General features: G+C 43.5%; 1 protein-coding gene across 1 annotated transcript in view; it reads left to right on the top strand.

Annotated features, from left to right (window-relative positions):
* RNFT1 (ring finger protein, transmembrane 1) overlaps nt 1-10,595 on the top strand; it is a 53,067-nt gene extending 42,472 nt beyond the window's left edge. The window contains exon 9 of the mRNA XM_088446346.1: nt 6,479-10,595. Within this exon, the coding sequence (XP_088302472.1) occupies nt 6,479-6,613 (135 nt within the window). The 3' untranslated portion in view covers nt 6,614-10,595. The remainder of the gene's footprint in view (nt 1-6,478) is intronic.
* Nucleotides 10,596-18,109: the final 7,514 nt, after the last annotated feature.

The raw sequence follows: 18,109 nt of genomic DNA, 5'->3' as shown, positions 1-18,109 counted from the left end.
GATACCAGTATATGCACTATACCCCACCTGATCTCTATTTCCTAATGTTTTCTGTAATATAGCGTGTTATTGTCTGCTGATCACTCAGTAACTACTAAAGGAGCACATTATTTGATAAAGGGCACTCCCCTCTCTCAAAACCATCCTGAAACCACATGCTCTGTGGATGAGGGTACTGTCGTCCTGGAAAACATACCAGTCAGGAAAAAAATGCTGCAACATGGGGTGAATGACGTTATGACAAAAATGCTTATCTGGGGGACACTGGAAATAATTGGTTTAAGTTGGAAGGCACTAAAAAGTTAATTCCATTGAGGCTAAAACTCCCCTATCCACTGCAACTCAGTTTTTTTTAATTTAGTGCCAGCAGGAGGGACATGAAAATTTTTGGAGGGAGACTCTAGACAGCCATGGATTTGCCGGCTGTAGAGGAGATGCCTGTCTGGGCGAAGATCATTGCTTAGTATATTGCAGATTTTGCCCACCAGGTAAATTAGAAGTCAGAGCTAAGTGTTTCCATTCCACCCTGTTCTCAGCCGTTGGCTACCAAGTCACCTTGTGGGTCAGGGGCTAGTATGGTTGAACCAGGATGGGTCCTAACATTGAGAAGAGATTCTCAAATTTATAATGCTATAGACAAATTGGTTGATTCTTGTGTGGCAGCACGTTCTAAAAAGTGTTGGGTGGGCCATGGAGCCATCTTTTTAGGTGAAGAAGTCTTGGAAGATTACTTTAGTTTGGGACTGGATTGACCATTCAGGGTGGAATGAGGACTCGCCATATAGTGTGTGAGTCCAAGATTTGATTATGGCTATTCACCAGACTTTACAGATCTCAGAAGATGCCCCTACTGTTGAAGGAATTTTCTCCATTTTTTTAAAACCATTTATTTTCCTGCATTGTCACATTTTTCGGATGTCCTGAATGAGAAAAAGTTTAAGGTACCGCCATGTTTTAAGTTTACACATCTTTTCTTGGAGGTGGATACAAATTTGTGGGAGGTGCCATCTACGGTAGATCCCGATATTGCTAGACTGGCAAAAGCTATTGTCCTCTCTACTTCAAATTTGGCAGCATTGAGAGATTTACCGGACCATAGGATGGAGACCATATTGCAGTACTTATTTGCACTTGCGGGGACAGCTCTGCAGCCATGTGGCTGTGGCTTAGGCAATCAAGGCAATGGAGACAAGTATTGATTATTTGAAGCATACAGTCAGGTATGGATTCATCAGACCTCCATGCTGGATAATGCTAAATCTATATGGGCCTCTTTTCTTTTGGACATATCAACCATAGCTGTTTCTGCCAGGCGATTTTTGTGGTTAAAGTCATGCCGGGCAGACCTGGAATCCAAGAAAACCCTTGAAGCTATTCAGTTTGAGGATAAGTGGATGTTTGGTCCAGAATTAGATTGCATCGTTTTCCAAGAGACTGGGTAAGGGTCCTTAACTTCCAGTGTTACCTCCTAGGTTTGAGCCCTTTTGTTTGCCTGGAAAGTTTTGGGCTCTGTCCTCCAGGGGAAAGTCAAGGGACTGTAAAAGGGAAATGTCAGGGGCCTCATGGCCATGGCAACTTGACATACAGGAATCAAGCCAGGAGAAGTTTTGAGAGTGACGCACCACAGGTCGGTTGCAGACCGCTGGTAGTAGGGGCTGTTCTGCTTCAGTCCCAGAACATACAGTTAAGATCAACCTTGGAACTTTGGATCAGAGGTGTGGTGTCCCAAGGCCCCTCTTTTTTAATACTACAGGTCCTCGAACTCATACATTTTTTTTTCTACTCCTGCCAAAAGATAGTCAGAAGATTAGCTTTGGAACAGGCAGTGCTAGCACTGTTGCCATTTGGAGTTATTATTGATGCTACAGGGTCAGCAAGGGTTGAGTTTATACTCCAACCTTTTTCACCCAGTGCTTGATCTGAAATTGTTGAATTGTCATTTAAATTTCAAGATGGAATCTCCATCAAAGTTGTATTTATATGTATTAATATGGTCAGGGGGTCACGAGCTTCTGAGATTTGCGGTGGGTCCTCTGTATTACCAGTTTCAAGCCTTACCCTTTGGGATTGCTATGGCCTCAAGGGTATTTATCAAAGTTATAGCATCCTTAGTTGCTTGGCTATGGCAAACAGGGCATTACAACTCACCCTTATTTAGGTGACTTACTGATCAATGTATGGTCCAGTGTGCAGATCAAACTTGATTTGCAGGTTGTAATAGAAACCTTTGGAGGAGCACAACTGGTGCTGCCCGATCATATGGTCTTTTTATGGATGCTGTTGGAAACAACTTGTCAGTGGTCCTCTCAGTAGGACATGTGGAAGTTCTGCAGTCTCTGGTGAGATCTTTGCTACATACATGGTGGGTACCAATCCTGGCATGCATGAGACTTTTGGGGAAGATGGTGGCCTCTTTCGTGGCCTTCCCCCTTTGCAAAGATCCGCTTCGGAGGTCTTTAACACAAATTTCTTATTTGTTGGTCCAGACTGGAGCAGACTGGACATAAAGTTGTTCATGCTTTCTTTCTGGCACGTAAGTCACTCCTCAGGTAGGTTCACAAATCAAATTTGACAATCAATATTTTGAACGAAGGGCAATGTTTAATGTTTTGGTTCAGGCTCAGAATCTCTTACAAGGGTGTCCTCAAAATATAATCGGACAATACCTTGGCAGTGGTGTACATCAACCATCAGGGTGGCACAAGAAGTTGTCTAGTAATTTCAGAGACATCCTGAATAATGAAATGGGCAGAGATTTGTTCCAGTATCTTGGTGATATTTATTACGGGAGTGGAAAATTGTGAGGCCGACTTTGAGTCTGCACAATATTAACTCCGGAAAATGAGAACTCCATCATGGGGTGTTCAATTCTATTGTGGAATGCTGCAGGGTTCGAGAGATACATCTGATGAACTTCTGGCTAAATAAGAAGACTCCCTGTTATGGAGCAAGATCCAGAGATCCTCAGGTGACTTTAGTGGAGCCTTGACACCACCTTAAACATTTTAACTGGCTTATCTGTTTGTACCAATTCCTATTTTGCAGAAGGTCCTCCAGCAGATCAGGAGAGAGCGGGTGTGCTTCTTGTGGCCCCAGATTGGCCAAGAAGGGCATGGTATCCCAATTTGTTATTCAATGTTGGTGAATTCCACTTGGTGATTTCCCATCAGGGAAGATCTGCTCACTCTGTAACCATTTTGGCACCCAAGTTTGCAATGTCTAGATTTCACAGCATGGCACTCAAGATCTAGTGGGTTCTCAAAGGCGATGGTATAGACTATGATTAAGGCTAGGAAGCCTGTGACAGCAAGTAACTATCTTAGGATCTGGAAGACGTATATTGGCTGGTGTGAGCTCCGGGGGTTGTTGGCCTCTCGGGTTCAGGTTGCCACTAATTCTTCCTTTCTTACAGACTGGGCTTGACCAGCGTCTATGCCTTTCTTCTTTGAAGGGTCAAGTTTCAGCCTTTATCTATGTTTTTAGTGGTGATGCGCATTGCTTTCAGATATGCAGACTTTTATGCAGGGGGTTATTAGGATTTCGCCTCCCTATTGGTATCTGAATCTGGTTTTGGAAGTGTTACAGCTAGCTCCTTTCGAACTGCTTCAAGCAGTAGACGTAAGGTGGCTTACGTGGAAAGTTGTTTTTTGGTAGCTTTAGCCTCTGCAAGGAGATTCACTGAGCTGGAGGCTCTCTTGTAAATCTCCCATTTTCAATTTTCACTTTGATAGGGTGGTGACCATCATTTCAGCCGATGGTGGTTTTGAATTTTAATAAAAATTAAGGGATTTTTTTGCCGGCATTTCAGCAGTTGAATTATTCAGAGGGAAATTCTCTCAATCCTTTTGGATTTGGTCGGGGCATTGTACTTATATTTTCAACTAACCTCTTTTCGCAAGCCGGGAGGGTCTTTGCTTTGCTTGGAGCTCACAAACAGGGTTGGCCGGCATCCAAGCAGTCCATTGCCCAGTATTGCCTCCCACCTCACATGGAGACATAGTCCTTAAATTGTGGGATGGACATAAGATAAGTCAAAAAGCTGAGACTATAGTCTTTTAAACTGTTGTGACATTCTGCCCTGACCTTCCGTAGCTTTGTGTCTTGCTTTTGTTAGCCATGCATGTGGCAGGAGTCCTGTGCAGGTAGTAGTCATCTGTCCATTCATTCATGTAATTTGGTTCAACCCTCATGGAGTTTGAACAAAGTATATACTGCAAAAAGAAACTACTCTTTGCAGGTTGGAGGGGAGATGTGGGAGGTTTAACAATATTTGGACCTGATGTGCACTTTTAGCTCTACAGGCAATAAGCAACTACTTATATATATTCATTTAATTTTGTACAAAACAAATCACCATACTATTGACAACAAATTTATGTTTTCTGCTATCACATCTCACATTACATGTTGTTGTACTTTTTGTTAATGCAAGGCATTGGCAACTTTGAACATGACAAATGTCACATACCTCTTTCGTCCAATCTGGGAAGCACTGACGCTGGATATATGAGGGAGGGGCCGAGGAGTAGGCACTAAAAATAATTGACTGAAACTCCCCCTCCCTTATATACCCTCCCCTTTCTCAAGCTCTCCTGTTATTTTTTTAGTGCCAGCAGGGGCAGGCACAAAGAAGTATAGGGCTTTGTTTCTAGCCTAAAATTTTTTACCCTAAAAGGACCCACAAGCAACTCAGGTGGATGCCTTAACAGCCAAGTGGTCCTTCCACTTTGGATATCTTTTTCCGCCAAGAGGATCAAGCGAGAAAAAGTTCATGTCCTAATAGCGTCAGACTGGCCACAGAGGTCGTGCTACTAGGATCTTCTGTCTATGATGGCCAACCAAACGTGGAGACTTCCACTAAGAGAAGATCTACTGTCACAAGGTCCATTCCTCCATCCCAATTTACCTCAATTGGCTTTAACGGCGTGGCAATTGAGACCAGTATTTTTGAGGTCCAAGATGTTTTCTTCAGCCGTTATCCAGACTGTTACAGGTTTGTAAGTCATCCACTTGTATGATTTATTATAGGGTGTGGAAAGCTTACATCCGATGGTGTGAAACTGGGAAGGTTTCTGCTTCTCAGTTTCGCTTGCCGCGTTTACTTTCTTTTTTACAAGATGGATTGTCCAAAGGCCTTTGCCTATCTTCCTTGAGGGGTCAGGTGTCTGCCTTGACTATATTTTTTCAGAGACGTCTGGCGTCCATACCTGACGTCAGAACTTTCATGCAAGCAGTATTGCATGTCCAGCCACCTTATGTTTCACCAGTTCACCTTGGGACCTTTAATTTAGTTTTGGTTGCTCTTCAGCGGGCTCCTTCTGAGCCACTTGAGAAGGTGGAATTAGGGTGGTTAACTTGGAAAGTCGCTTTTCTTTTGGCATTCGCCTCAGCTCGCAGAGTTTTTGGAGTTGGCGGTTTTGTCAGCTAACTTTCCCCTTTTGAGTTTCATAAGGACCGGGTGGTTCTCCGCACTCTGCCATCCTTTATTCCTAAATTGATTTCAAGATTTCACCTAAATCAGGAGATTGTGGTTCCAGTATTGCATCCACCTGATCCAGAGAGTCCTGTCTGGTTTCTGGACGTGGTACGAGCACTCAGAATATATGTGGATAGGACTTCTGCCTTGCGTAAGACAGAGAGCCTGTACTTTATGACGTCCATAAAATAGACTGGCCAGCTTCTAAGCAGTCTTTTGCTCGTTGGATTACTTCCACTATCAAGCAGGCCTATATAACCTTGGGCGAGTCAGAAGCTGATCCCATTCGCGTACATTTGACTCGGGCTGTGAGTGCTTCCTGGGCAGCTCGGCAGGGTGCCTCGATTGAGCAGTTGTGCAGGGCGGCAACCTGGTCCTCAGTGCACACAATTACCAAATTTTATCGGTTCCACACATTTGTGGCTAAAGATGCGAGTTTTGTTCGCAAGGTTTTGCGTACAGCATTGCATGTGCATAATCCCCCTTCCTCTTAAGGCTTGCTTGGGGAAGTCCCATCGTCAGTGCTTCCCAGATTGGATGAAAGAGGAAACAAGATACTGGGTTACGCACTGTAGAATCAATTCCTGAGTCCATCTGGGAATCACTGAGTTCCCTCCCTGATGTGTGATAGATTCTTATGGTCATCTCTTCTCCTTTGGCTTTGCTAGTCAGATTACTGGAGAGCTAGAGAAAGGGAAGGGTATATAAGTGATGGGGAGTTTCAGTCAGTTGTTTTTAGTGCCTACTCCTCGGCCCCTCCCTCATAACCCCAGCGTCAGTAATTCCCAGTTGGACGCAGAGGAATTGATTCTACGGTGAGTAACCCAGAATCTTGACAATCAGATATTTGCTTTCACTAGTACAATGATCTGTACTTCAATCTATTTTAATAACAGGTTGGTGCACTGTTCTTCAAGATTCTTGCTATGACCATGGCAATTTATACAGATCCTCAGTTATTCCAGGTTTTGGTGTAAACTAGTATTTAAAATTCACTTTCAGCACATCTTCTGTGAGGAATGCATTTCCACCTGGCTGAATACAGAGAAGACCTGTCCTCTATGCCGAACAGTGATTTCCAGCCCTATCCGGAAGTGGAAAGATGGAGCCACATCTCTGCAAGTTCGGCTGTTCTAGCCTTACCAGTCTATTTGTATGCATATACTACTGAGCACCTTTCCATCTTTGGTGTTGGATTTTTGTTGTTATCTTTTAATGCATCTATTTGATTTAAGAAAAAAAAAAAATCTGAGATTTAGATTTTTAGTGGTTTGCTTATGGAGGTGTAATCTGTAGTTTGGGTTTTCTTTTTATTTCTGCTTTTGTTTTTTCTTTCCTCAGTATGAAATACTTGTTTACAAGTAATGTCTAAAGTTGTTGTTTTTTTTTTCTATGCAAATTTTGGTCATTTACCATCTAGCATAAAAAAATCATGCGTGTACTAGCGCCCTTTTAAAGCCAGCAATAAACTGTATTGCTCCAATTATCCTATACCCCTTTGTACATGCTATCAGGAGCGATGGCATCAATGCAGTGTTTTATAGTTAATGCCTGTTTTATTTACTTGCAATTACTGCATGTAAAAGCTTTGGGGTGATTGCAGTGTCCTCAATCCTCCATTGATAGAGTGAGACACATACTTTTTTCTTTCTAATCTCGTTACAAAGAGATCAAATGAATTTAAGCAAACAACTTTTTTTCAAACATTTATTACTTTCTGTTGTCTACTGACATGTTTACAATGCAAAATTAAATCGCATATACAAATGTTTATATACATTAATCAATTATGAATCTTGTTAAAGTGTGTTCAATGTGCAGTGTTCTCTTGTTAAATTGACAATATAAAATAAAATAAATAGTTGGGCCAAAAGGACAGAAAACAAATTAAAATAAAAAAGAATTTGGCAATTTCATGCATGCCCATATCTGTATTTGAGACGCTGCCTCCTACTATTGAAATGGCAATAGGCACACAGTTATGATGCAGAGTGTTCCTTACCTACTAAATATCTTTTGATAATGCCAACATTAATTAAAATCTAAAACATAATTAAGCCAATACCACAGAATAAATGAGGTCACACATATATCAACAAATTGCCACAGGTTCTAGGTGTAGACTTACACCAACACAGAGGGGATGACTAACAGAAAGAAGTATAGCTATCTGATAGTATGTATTTTGATCCTACTCAGACTAAAACACTATATAGGGCTGATTCAGTTGCGAGCCGTGCAAAATGGCATGGAAACGACTGCAGCGCCACCTTATGTTGCCTTTATCTTACTATGGACTTTTAAGGTTTTTGCACACAGCCCTATGGGACTGTGAACAAAAATCTGCAAGTCTGGGGCTATAGTAAGTGCTGCATATGCGTGCACTTCAGCAGCGGCTTCTACCCTCTTACCTGAAGGGGGTTGCTGGGCAGGCCAGTTCCATTGCCTGTGCAATGGAACTGGCAGGTGCTGGGACCAGCGCATGAGGGGCAGTGGCACTGCGTAAGCGCATAACACCGGCTTCTAGGGACTGCATTGGTTGCAGCCCCTAGGAGCCGTGTAGGGCTGCCCGAAAGGTAGAGCAGCGTCTTCCACTGGAAGCCGCTCTCTGATAATTGCAGCCCAGACTGGCAGTCACAGGTGGCGCAGACAACTCCCCCTGGGATTGCCTGTCCTGTGCGTGACTGCCAGCTGGCGCTTCCAGTGGGAAGCCACCTCCAGTCACAGTGTAGCCAGTGCAGTCACGGACTCCAACTGGCTCACTTAAGTGGCTGACTATACTGGGGGGCTGCAGCCCCTAGGTAAAATTCACCACTGGTGCACTTACTTGCGGGGGGAGCCTAATTAAATAGAACTCTATATATCTCTTGTCTGCACTTGCCAGTGGCATGGACTGTCGGTAAAATATCTGATTCGGCATAAAATCAAATTCAGCCGGAGTAATTGTCCGGATAAGAGAGACAATCATGTAAGAGAAATCCTCTATGAATCTAAAGCTGGGTATAAATCTAAAAGATATATATCTGCAGATGATTGTTGTCCATACACACTGAACAACAGTCATCTGGCCACGGGTCCCGCTGGCCTGGGGTTGTGTCGATCACCCCTCCCTGCGGCCTCTGCTGCAAGTGTACAGGCGTTTGGCTGACCGTCCATAAACACAGCACGACGGACAGATATATCTGCCATCGGCTGTGCAGCACAACCAACGCATTGTGTGTGAACGATGCCGTTCACAGACATATCGCTTGTACACACTGGCCAATATATCTGCCAGTGTGTACCCAACTTTATTCAGCAGATATACTTGTGAGTATTAGTGTGTCGTGATTAGGTCCTTCTTGTTCATTCAGGGTCAACACCAGTCTCTAAAAAGCCACAGTTGATTAATCCAGAGAGTCAGCTGTGGGAAAATAAGATTTCACATCCCAGCCACATATACACAAATACAACATTGTGTGTCTAAGTTAATAGTTAACGTTCTCTCAAAGTTCAACTCTTATGGGTAGTGAATAGTAGTAAAGTCACATGTGTAGTTAATTCAACATCCAGTAAATAGTGACCAATTTTCTGACTCGTTTCATTCCCTGTACTGGAGATTTCTTCAGAGGTAAAACACAAGTCCAAGTAACTGGGGATCAAAGCTCTGGTTATATCAACACTGGTAATTAATGTAAAATTATTGGGAACGTGAACTTGTTTATTTTGTGCTATTGGTTTAATTATATTTTAGACTTCTGTTGGCATTATCAATAGAAGCATCCATGGGAGCTATTTATTGATATTTTGGATGCTGAGGAATACTCTGCGCTGTATCATGTTTTGTGTGTCTATTGTTAAACTGACAACACTAAAGCTGTGTACACACTGAGAGATGCATACCCAGCCGATATGTCAGCCCGACGGTTGGATGTGCAGCATGGCCGACCAGACGATTGTCGCAAGCGGCCGGGGGAGTGCGCTTAGTGGCCGTACACACTGAGCGATACGGACGAAATGTCGTTCCGATTCAGCCAGAAACTGCATATCGTGCTACTATCATCTGTGTGTACCCAGCTTTATTGTGGTTTCAATACAGGTAAAGTCTATACATGTGTTCTCGTACATCATTGCTGCAGTCGCACCAAACAGCCCCCGTCGGTGCGCCAGGTCCCGTGCTACTCTGCTAGCGCTGGGCATCTCTCTTGCTGGTTTTTTGCATCTGTCGCAATGCGTTGCGAATGGGATATACCAGTAGACTGCGCTGATTAATTGGATATGTGACACTTGTATATCTCTGTGGACTGAGTCTCTGAATCTATATACAAAGTGCTATGATGCAGCTGCCGCAGCTTTTTTTTCACGCAGGTCCATTGTGCTTCGTATACGGACTCAGTCGCACACCGATATATACAATTGTCACACATCAAATTAATCCGCATGATCTCCTGGTGCATCTTAGTACATCGCATTGCGACTAAGACACATTTGGCAAAAAAAAAAACAGACGCTAGCAGAATTCCACATGACCTGGCAGCTGACTCACACCAGGCTTCTCGCTCCACGTAGCATATTGAGGCTAGATGTATGAGGACGCATCTGTATGAGGTTCTAGTACTGCACTCGGAGTTTGAGTTTTATTACTAATGTAAATTTCTATGGTACCACCTCTTTGTTTAAATCCAAAGCACAGCCATGCTGATTACTGTTTCTTTTCTATAAAGTCTACAACTTGCACTTTTCTGTATCCTGAGTCGTCACATTCATGCTACTCTCTGGGAAACCAGCGTTTTAGGAGATGGTTCTACGTAGAACTGTAGAATGTCTATATTGGATGGAATAAATCCATGCTTTACTAGCTGGCATCCAGCCAACACAGAATGTGTGCTCTTTCTTTACAGCCTATGCTCAACCTACTTTCTATTTAAAGCACGAATCCTAGTTAAGAGATTGATTTATACAAGTTGAGCAACATATTTTATAGTAGTTCTTATTGCCCATTTTGAAAGAGTGGCTATTCTGAATGGACTAAACTTGTGGCAATTTACAAAAACCAAGGTTTCATTTTTCAATGCATGTATTGGGATGTACAAATTATTTATAAGAAGCAGTTTAATAAAAATATATTTTTCCCTTTCAATAGTGTGGTGTCTGAATAAAATTGCATCTTCGAAATGTTTTTAGAACTGAACATTGATGTATCAATCTCTACATACCTGAATGGAAAATTCAAGCACATAAATCTACACCCTTTTTCCACCCATAGTAAGTATTTTGGACCAGGCCAGACTACACTCTCATTACTTGTCCCAATTCACATCTGCAAATTGGCCTGCCCTGTAAAAACCTGGACTATTGGCAGATATGATGCTGTCTAACCCTAGGACACATTGCATAATGAACAACTTCATGGCCCACCGTCATCCTATAATATCTGATTTATGGCCCCTCACATCCAGTCTATCTGCCTACATTGATTTGTTCTTAAGCTGGGTACACACAAGGACGCTCACTTTTCCTTACACACATCCATAATAATTAGCAAGACTGCGACACCATCGGTAACATCGAGTACCATCGCAGCCTCACGCACACTTGCACAAGCTCTGACCTTACTCAGGAATTGCTAACCTCATCGCAAGCGGTCAAAGCCCAAGCTGCTTATGGCTTCACAGTGGCTAATTTATGCACGCCCCTGCAACGGCATTCAAACGCACTGGCACGCCTGCGTTTCTCCCACCCCCCCCAAACGGTACTTCCTGTCAATCACTCTGCTATGGGTCTGCGTAGTCACTCCGATCGCAGCTATGGGTCTGCGTAGTCACTCCGATCGCAGTGGACTGTTCGCGCACTGTGATGCATGCACAGAACCATTCTCCGGGCTCTTTGAGCTGGCCCTGGTTCAAAAAAACAGAGGACAACCCCCCCCCCCCCCCGAGTTGATAGTCCACTAGCAAAAGTGTAATATTGTCTTTTACAGGTGGAACTAAAGGTCCCAGCAAGCCTCCCCCGCATACTGGTTCTTGGAGAACCACAAGTACCAGCAACCGGGGCTTTACCCCTGTAAAAGAAATATTAAAATAAAAACAAAACACAATGTTTAAATAGTTTATTTTGCTGCACCTCCCCCAGGTCTTCCACGGCGTCTTCAACTGGAGGGCAGTGTCTTCTATCTTCAGGAGCTCTTCATCGCTCCTCTTCCGCTGTCTGACTGACACCCGCTGCCAATGGATCCCGCACCGCCGACATGCTGATGGTGTGTTGGGCTGTTGGGACCAGAGATCGGTTGCCCGCTCCAGGCTCTGCAGCCTACACACTATAATATCGTCGCCTGGACGGCGGTCAGGTCTCATACTTTTTAAGCAGGTTTAAAAACCGGGAGACCCGACAGGCGACCAGGATCAGGTCGGCGGCAGGTACACACTTGTCCAATGTCGGGTAGACCCGTCTGTCGGGAGTCTGATCTCCCGCGGATTGGACAAGTGTGTACCCAGCATTACCGGATAAATCTTCTTGAAACCATAGTAAGGATAGAAGATTGTGAGGCTGATTTAGAGTCACATGTTGCTGCAACCACTTTAACATTTTTCTTTTTTCCTTCTTGCCTAAGTTGTGTCTGCGACTTTATGCTAATGTTAGTAGAAGTCCTTCGCCTGGTGTACAAGTGTACATCTGAATGAGCAAGGACTGAAATGCCCACTCTGTGTCTTTATATGCTACCATTGTATGCACCTACCCCATGCTAGGTACAGATTCTCCATCAGAGTATGACCTCCAATGTAAGCGATTTAAGCGCCTGAGTTTGTATCCCCTTCTGTGACCTGCTCCTAAGTTGGTGTATCTCTGTGCATCTGAATAGTCACCTCCCAGACAGTGGAGTAACGTGGGGAGGTCGAGCAGGGCACGTGCCCTGGACGCCGCCGGCCGCAGTCCAGGGCACAAGCCATCAGCGGCACTTCAGACAAACACACCGCCGACAGCGGTGTGTATGTTTTAGCACTGCAGCCAATAAGAGTCAGACACTCTTATTCACTGCTGCACCCAGTGCCAGAGCCGGGCAGGAGATCACTCATGAGCTCTGCCGTCCGGCTCCCGCACTGGGTGAAGGGAAGAGACGTCATAACATCATACTGCCCACTGCTGAGCGGGAAAGGAGCAGCCGACAGCGGCAGGAGCAGGGATTCAGGTAAGTGTATTTGTCTGCTTTATGTGTAAATGGCACTGCATAGGGGGCATTACTGGGGGCACTGTATAATTTGCTCTACTGGGGGCACTATATATTGGGCACTACTGGGGGGACTGTATAAGGGGCACTGCATAGGGGGTACTATATATTGGGCATTACTAGCAGAACTATATAAGGGGCACTATATATTGGGCACTACTGGGAGCACTATATATTGGGCTCTACTGGGCACTTCATAAGGGGCGCACTACAACAGGGAGCATTGCATAAGGGGCACTGCTACTGTGGATATTGCATGAGGGGCACTATTACTAGGGGCATCACATTATGGACACTGCATAAGGGAATATACTACTGAGGGCATTAAGGTGCATATGGAATGGTAAGGAACCATGGCCATCTTGAAATTTCCTGCCTCAGTGTCTCGACTGTAACCATAGCACATGTCTGGTGTGGAGCTTTGGTGGTGTGCTAGCTGCTGCCATCTTGCCGCTAAACTTCTTTGCAGCTGGTGTTCTGATTTCCCTACTGGGCTGGTATTCCTGCTGTGGGATATTTTATTTCTAACATGGATACTTCTCTGCAACAAATCCTACAAGCTGTTAATGCCTCTACTCTGAGGCTTCTCAAAAAGTTTAATGATCTACAGGTGGATATCATTGTCATTGTCTTAAACAGTTGCTGCATGTCCAGATCCTGGCATATTGGGGATCTGTTTTAAACAGATATAGATGCTGTTCAACAGTCTTAACAGTGAATGTAAAATAATGCAAACTACATACTTTAGGTGTATCCTATAGAGCAGGAGTGGCCACCCAGTCAGATACGAAGAGCTCACCAAAAAAATCTATAGTTACTGCAAAGAGCAATGATTCTCAGACCTTCCCACATTTCATCAGACTTCCCCACATGCCCCCAAGATATTCCCAAATGCTCACCAGATCCCTCTACACAGGGGTGTAACTATAATGGGTGCAGGGTGTTCATACCGCACACCCTGCACCCATATTTTAAATACCTCTCTGGAGTCCCACGTCGGTGATGTCAGTGCTGGAAAAATTGCCGGGAAAATGGCTGCCGCCTGCCGGAGAGTGAGGAGGTGGCACATTATGTTTTTATAAGGTGTCAACAGCTTTGTGTCTGCAAAAAACTACTAGGTTTTTATATGTGAATGTTTTATACTTAATAGTATTTTGAAGTGTTTGTCCAGAATGGCCTTTTCTTTATTAATCCTCCAGTATAAACTGTATTAAAAAGTATTACTCAAGCTCTCTCACAGACCTTTTTCTATCTCTATTATCCAGTCCCACTAACAGGGGACTCTGTATGAGTAGCTGCTAGATTTAGTTCTCTGTATAGGCGCAGGACAAGGGTGGTTTGTATAACCACTTTTTTTTCTCAGATATGTACCACTGCGTCATATATCAGACAAATTCTTATTTCAAATCTATAGTTGCAAATCAGCACCTGTATTTGTGTGTGTATATATGCATGTGTAATATATATATATATATATATATATATATATATATATATATATATATATATATATATATACTCATAATCTACAGTATATCTCCACAGACTTTAGCAATCTCCAAATATCACATTTCTGTAGGAGTGCTGCATAAATTCTGTTACATTCTGGTTAATTCAACTGATATATAACACATTAAATAAAGTATCCACCAGTAGAATTCTTCATATGGGTGGTGTATCAATTATGCAGTTCACATAGATTCAGTGTCAAAGGTATACTTATCTACTGTATATTGCATGGGATGTTAAATATCTCCAAAAGACCTATCCCCCCATAAACTGGATTAATAAAGTAGTTTTGCAAGTAGTTTGTGTTGCTATCTATCTATTGCCTCATAATGTTTATACATATCCAGACCTTTTGCCCCTAGCCGCTATATATTTGTTATATTTGTCACCTATTTATTATTTAATTGATGCGATCTAGCATTCCCCATATGGTGGTAGTGTCTTCACACCAATTGTAATATAGAATGCTTAGTAGATTCAATAGCAGACACTTTAGGTCACCTAAAGTGCAAATGATATATACACAGGTATGTAACCATATATTCTGTACCAATATTGGATCAGTGTAAGATTATTGCCATTTAATTAGTGGCTAGCTAAATTATCCACGTCACATCGTAACCCAAATAAGGTAGTACAGTATATTCATTATTAATAGTAACATGGAATGTTTAAGTTCAATAAATAACCCCTTGTGTCATTCCAAAAAGCAAGTCATATACTGTATATGCAGATGAATATATGTTTATATTATATTGATATCAGTGTTCCATTTTATTAGTAATTTAAATATGTATTCATCTGTAACATTGAGAATACATGCAGTTCATATGTCAATATATTGCCCACACTCCATGTTTGCCTTGACAATGCAGTCATTTGTGAAATGTATGTCGGCTATGCACCAGACCTACAGGTATTTTTGTTTAGGTATAGATCAACTGAGTATTATTACATTTGCGCGAGCAGGGTCCTCAGAGGTTTTTCGCACCACAACTGGAATTCCTTCAATATATTCTTGTCACTTAAACTCCTTCTATACAAAGCCATCACCACCCAATATAATTTTTAAGGTATAACCTAGATCAGTGTTGGCTAACCTTGACACTCCAGCTGTTGTGGAACTATATATCCCAGCATGCCCTGCCACAGTTTTAGCATGCCCTAATAGCAAAACTGTAGCAGTGCATGCTGGGTTATGTAGTTCCATAACAGCTGGAGTGTCAAGGTTAACCAACACTGATCTAGATCATGAAAAATTAACCACTGTTTTACGCCAGTGGTCATGCCAATTTCCTGATCTTACCTGATACATATGTCAAGGCTTTCTCAGAATTCTGCCTAATTCAATCCATCATGTACACTGAATTATTTCCACATATATATGTACCATAGAACATTCATTATCCCCACTCTACAGCTGTTTAATGGGTTTGTCCTCATCCCACAACAGTCCTAGGCGCCTGGAGTGTGTGCTGGACTTACACATTTGCATATGGAATTAGGCCCTGGCAAGACACTTCTGGCTCCAATTCAGGAACTTCCACTATGGAAGAATAGGCGAACTATCACCATTTTAAACCAGAATGGTACAAGTTAGGTTTAATCCCACAATGGCAAAAAGTCTTGAAGGGTGGAATTACACTTCTCTTTGCAATAAGCATAGTGATTACGAAAACCAACCTCCAGGTGTTTAATCAGCCAGGAATTCAGACATCCTCTCTTTAAATTACTTAAGGAAAAAAAAAATATATAATGAGTATTATCCACACTGGTCAAAGAGAGATGAGTTGAAAGACTGAAGATTACCATATCACCACCAAATCGAAAGCTGGGTACACTCTATATTAGGGGTGGGCAATAAGCTGCTCGCCAGATTTTGCAAAACTGCACATCTCAGCATGCCCTGCCACATTTTTCCTATTTGGCAATGCTTAAAAAAAAGTTGCAGTGCATGCTGGGATTTGTAGTTCAACAACAGCTGGAGAGACGCTTATTGCCCACCCCTGCACTATATGATGCGTGTATCCAGCAATAGTGCTATGCGATGTAATACATCGCCAGTGGTGCATGCTGGGGGGGTTTCTGAGTACCCAGAAACCCACCTGATGGAGCAAATGTTTTTTTGTGCTGTCCATGGTCCCGCGGCCCAATATTGTACCCAGCTCCCTCATAGCATTATGGTTAGATTTGCAGGTCTGTAGATGCGATTCTATGAGAATCACATCATTTTGGTCCCACCCACTTCCAATAAATGCTCGAATCGCAGCATTATGCCACTGGGGACTGGGCCTAATGATGCAAGGTGCCTGCCCCCCCCCCCTTTCAGGCTCTGCTCCAGTTCCAAAGTAAATGTAATCTACTAGATCCAGTCGTTCTCCTGCTTGACCCTGCTATTTACTGGACAGCTAGCATTCGTTTGCTGCCTCCTTCCCCAGCAATGCATCAATGGACTGCAAGAAGCATTGCCTCTTTGACTGGCCTTCACCTCTCTGAATTTTGTGAGTACTCACAACCTGTAATTCTATTACATTTATATTATTGTAACTTTGTATGGCACTGCATATACTTTATAGTGCAAGATCATTATATATATATATATATATATATATATATATAAATATTATTGTGTGTGTGTAACCCCCCCCCCCCCCTTCAGTGTGCGGTGTGATACAAAGGTGCATTTGGAGTGATACAACTCCCATTGCCTCAGGCTAGCTTTCCAGGGTGTGGGCAATACCTGAGAAGGGGGTCCCTGCCCATGCGGCTTTATAACAGTCACACATATAGATACAGGTATAGATAGACACATACAGCAACAGTTCTTTTGAATAACTTGGGCGCCAGACCTTCTCATAAAAAATATACCACTTTTTCTCTCCTCCTGCACATGACTTTAAAGGACAAGAATATGGTTATAGCAGCTTCTCCTCTCCCTCCAGCTCATATACTTGGCATGTCAGATGGTATATGACAATCTTATGGATATGGTTACATTACATCACACTCTTCTTCACCAGCACAGTCTTTAACCACCTGCCTGGCACAGTCGTATCAGATACGACCACACCAGGCTGGGCTTTCCCTGACATGGTCGTATCTGATACGACCAGTCAGAAATGCCCACTAGGCGGCTGTGGGAAGCTAATCTTCCCGCAGCCGCCTACATCAGAGAGTCCTTCTGGTCCCTCTTCAAGCGTGGCTGCCTCTCCAGCATGTCCCAATCACTGCTGGCCACAGTGATAGGGCACCGTCGGCACCCCCTCTCATAGAAGCAGCAGCCGCGGCTCATGTAGCCACAGCTGCTGCTGTGACCCAATCACTGTGGCCAGCAGTGATCGGGCAGCCGGCTCCACCTCCATCAGTAAAAAGCAGTAGCGGCGGCTCTGGTAGCCGCCGCTGTTGCTATGTATCTTGGCCGCCAGCGGGACACCTTCCCACTGGGGCTCCGAAACTACAGTGATCACTGTGTGTGAAGGAGCAGCAGCACTGGTAGCTGCCGCTGCTGCTATGTATCCGGGCCGCTAGCGGGAAACCCTCCCGCTGCGGCTCCGGAACTACAGTGATCACACTAGTGATCATTGTTATGTACAGGAAGCAGAAGCCGCGGCTTTGGCTGCTGCTTCCATGCACCCAGGCAGCCCAGCACACTACATCCGGCCACAGCTCCTCCTCCTCCCCACTGATGCCCGTCTTTATAAGGGCCATTTTATATTTTTATATTGTGTGTATATATATATATATATATATATATATAATCGATAGATATCACAGAGCCTCTGATTAGAGATGGCAACTGTCCATCGATGGTTTGCAAACCATCAATGGTCTGACTGAAAACAAGTGGGTTCCCGTTGCTGGTGGCCTTCAATGTTGCACCATCGATGGCAACCCTCAATCCATCTTTAGGAAACATCGGC

This window comes from Taudactylus pleione, unplaced genomic scaffold (assembly GCF_031769625.1).
Source record: "Taudactylus pleione unplaced genomic scaffold, aTauple2 ptg000397bl, whole genome shotgun sequence".
In the NCBI taxonomy this organism is placed as follows: Eukaryota; Metazoa; Chordata; class Amphibia; order Anura; family Myobatrachidae; genus Taudactylus; species Taudactylus pleione.
Note: the sequence above shows the minus strand (reverse complement) of the source record. Positions and strands in the feature narration are given on the sequence as shown.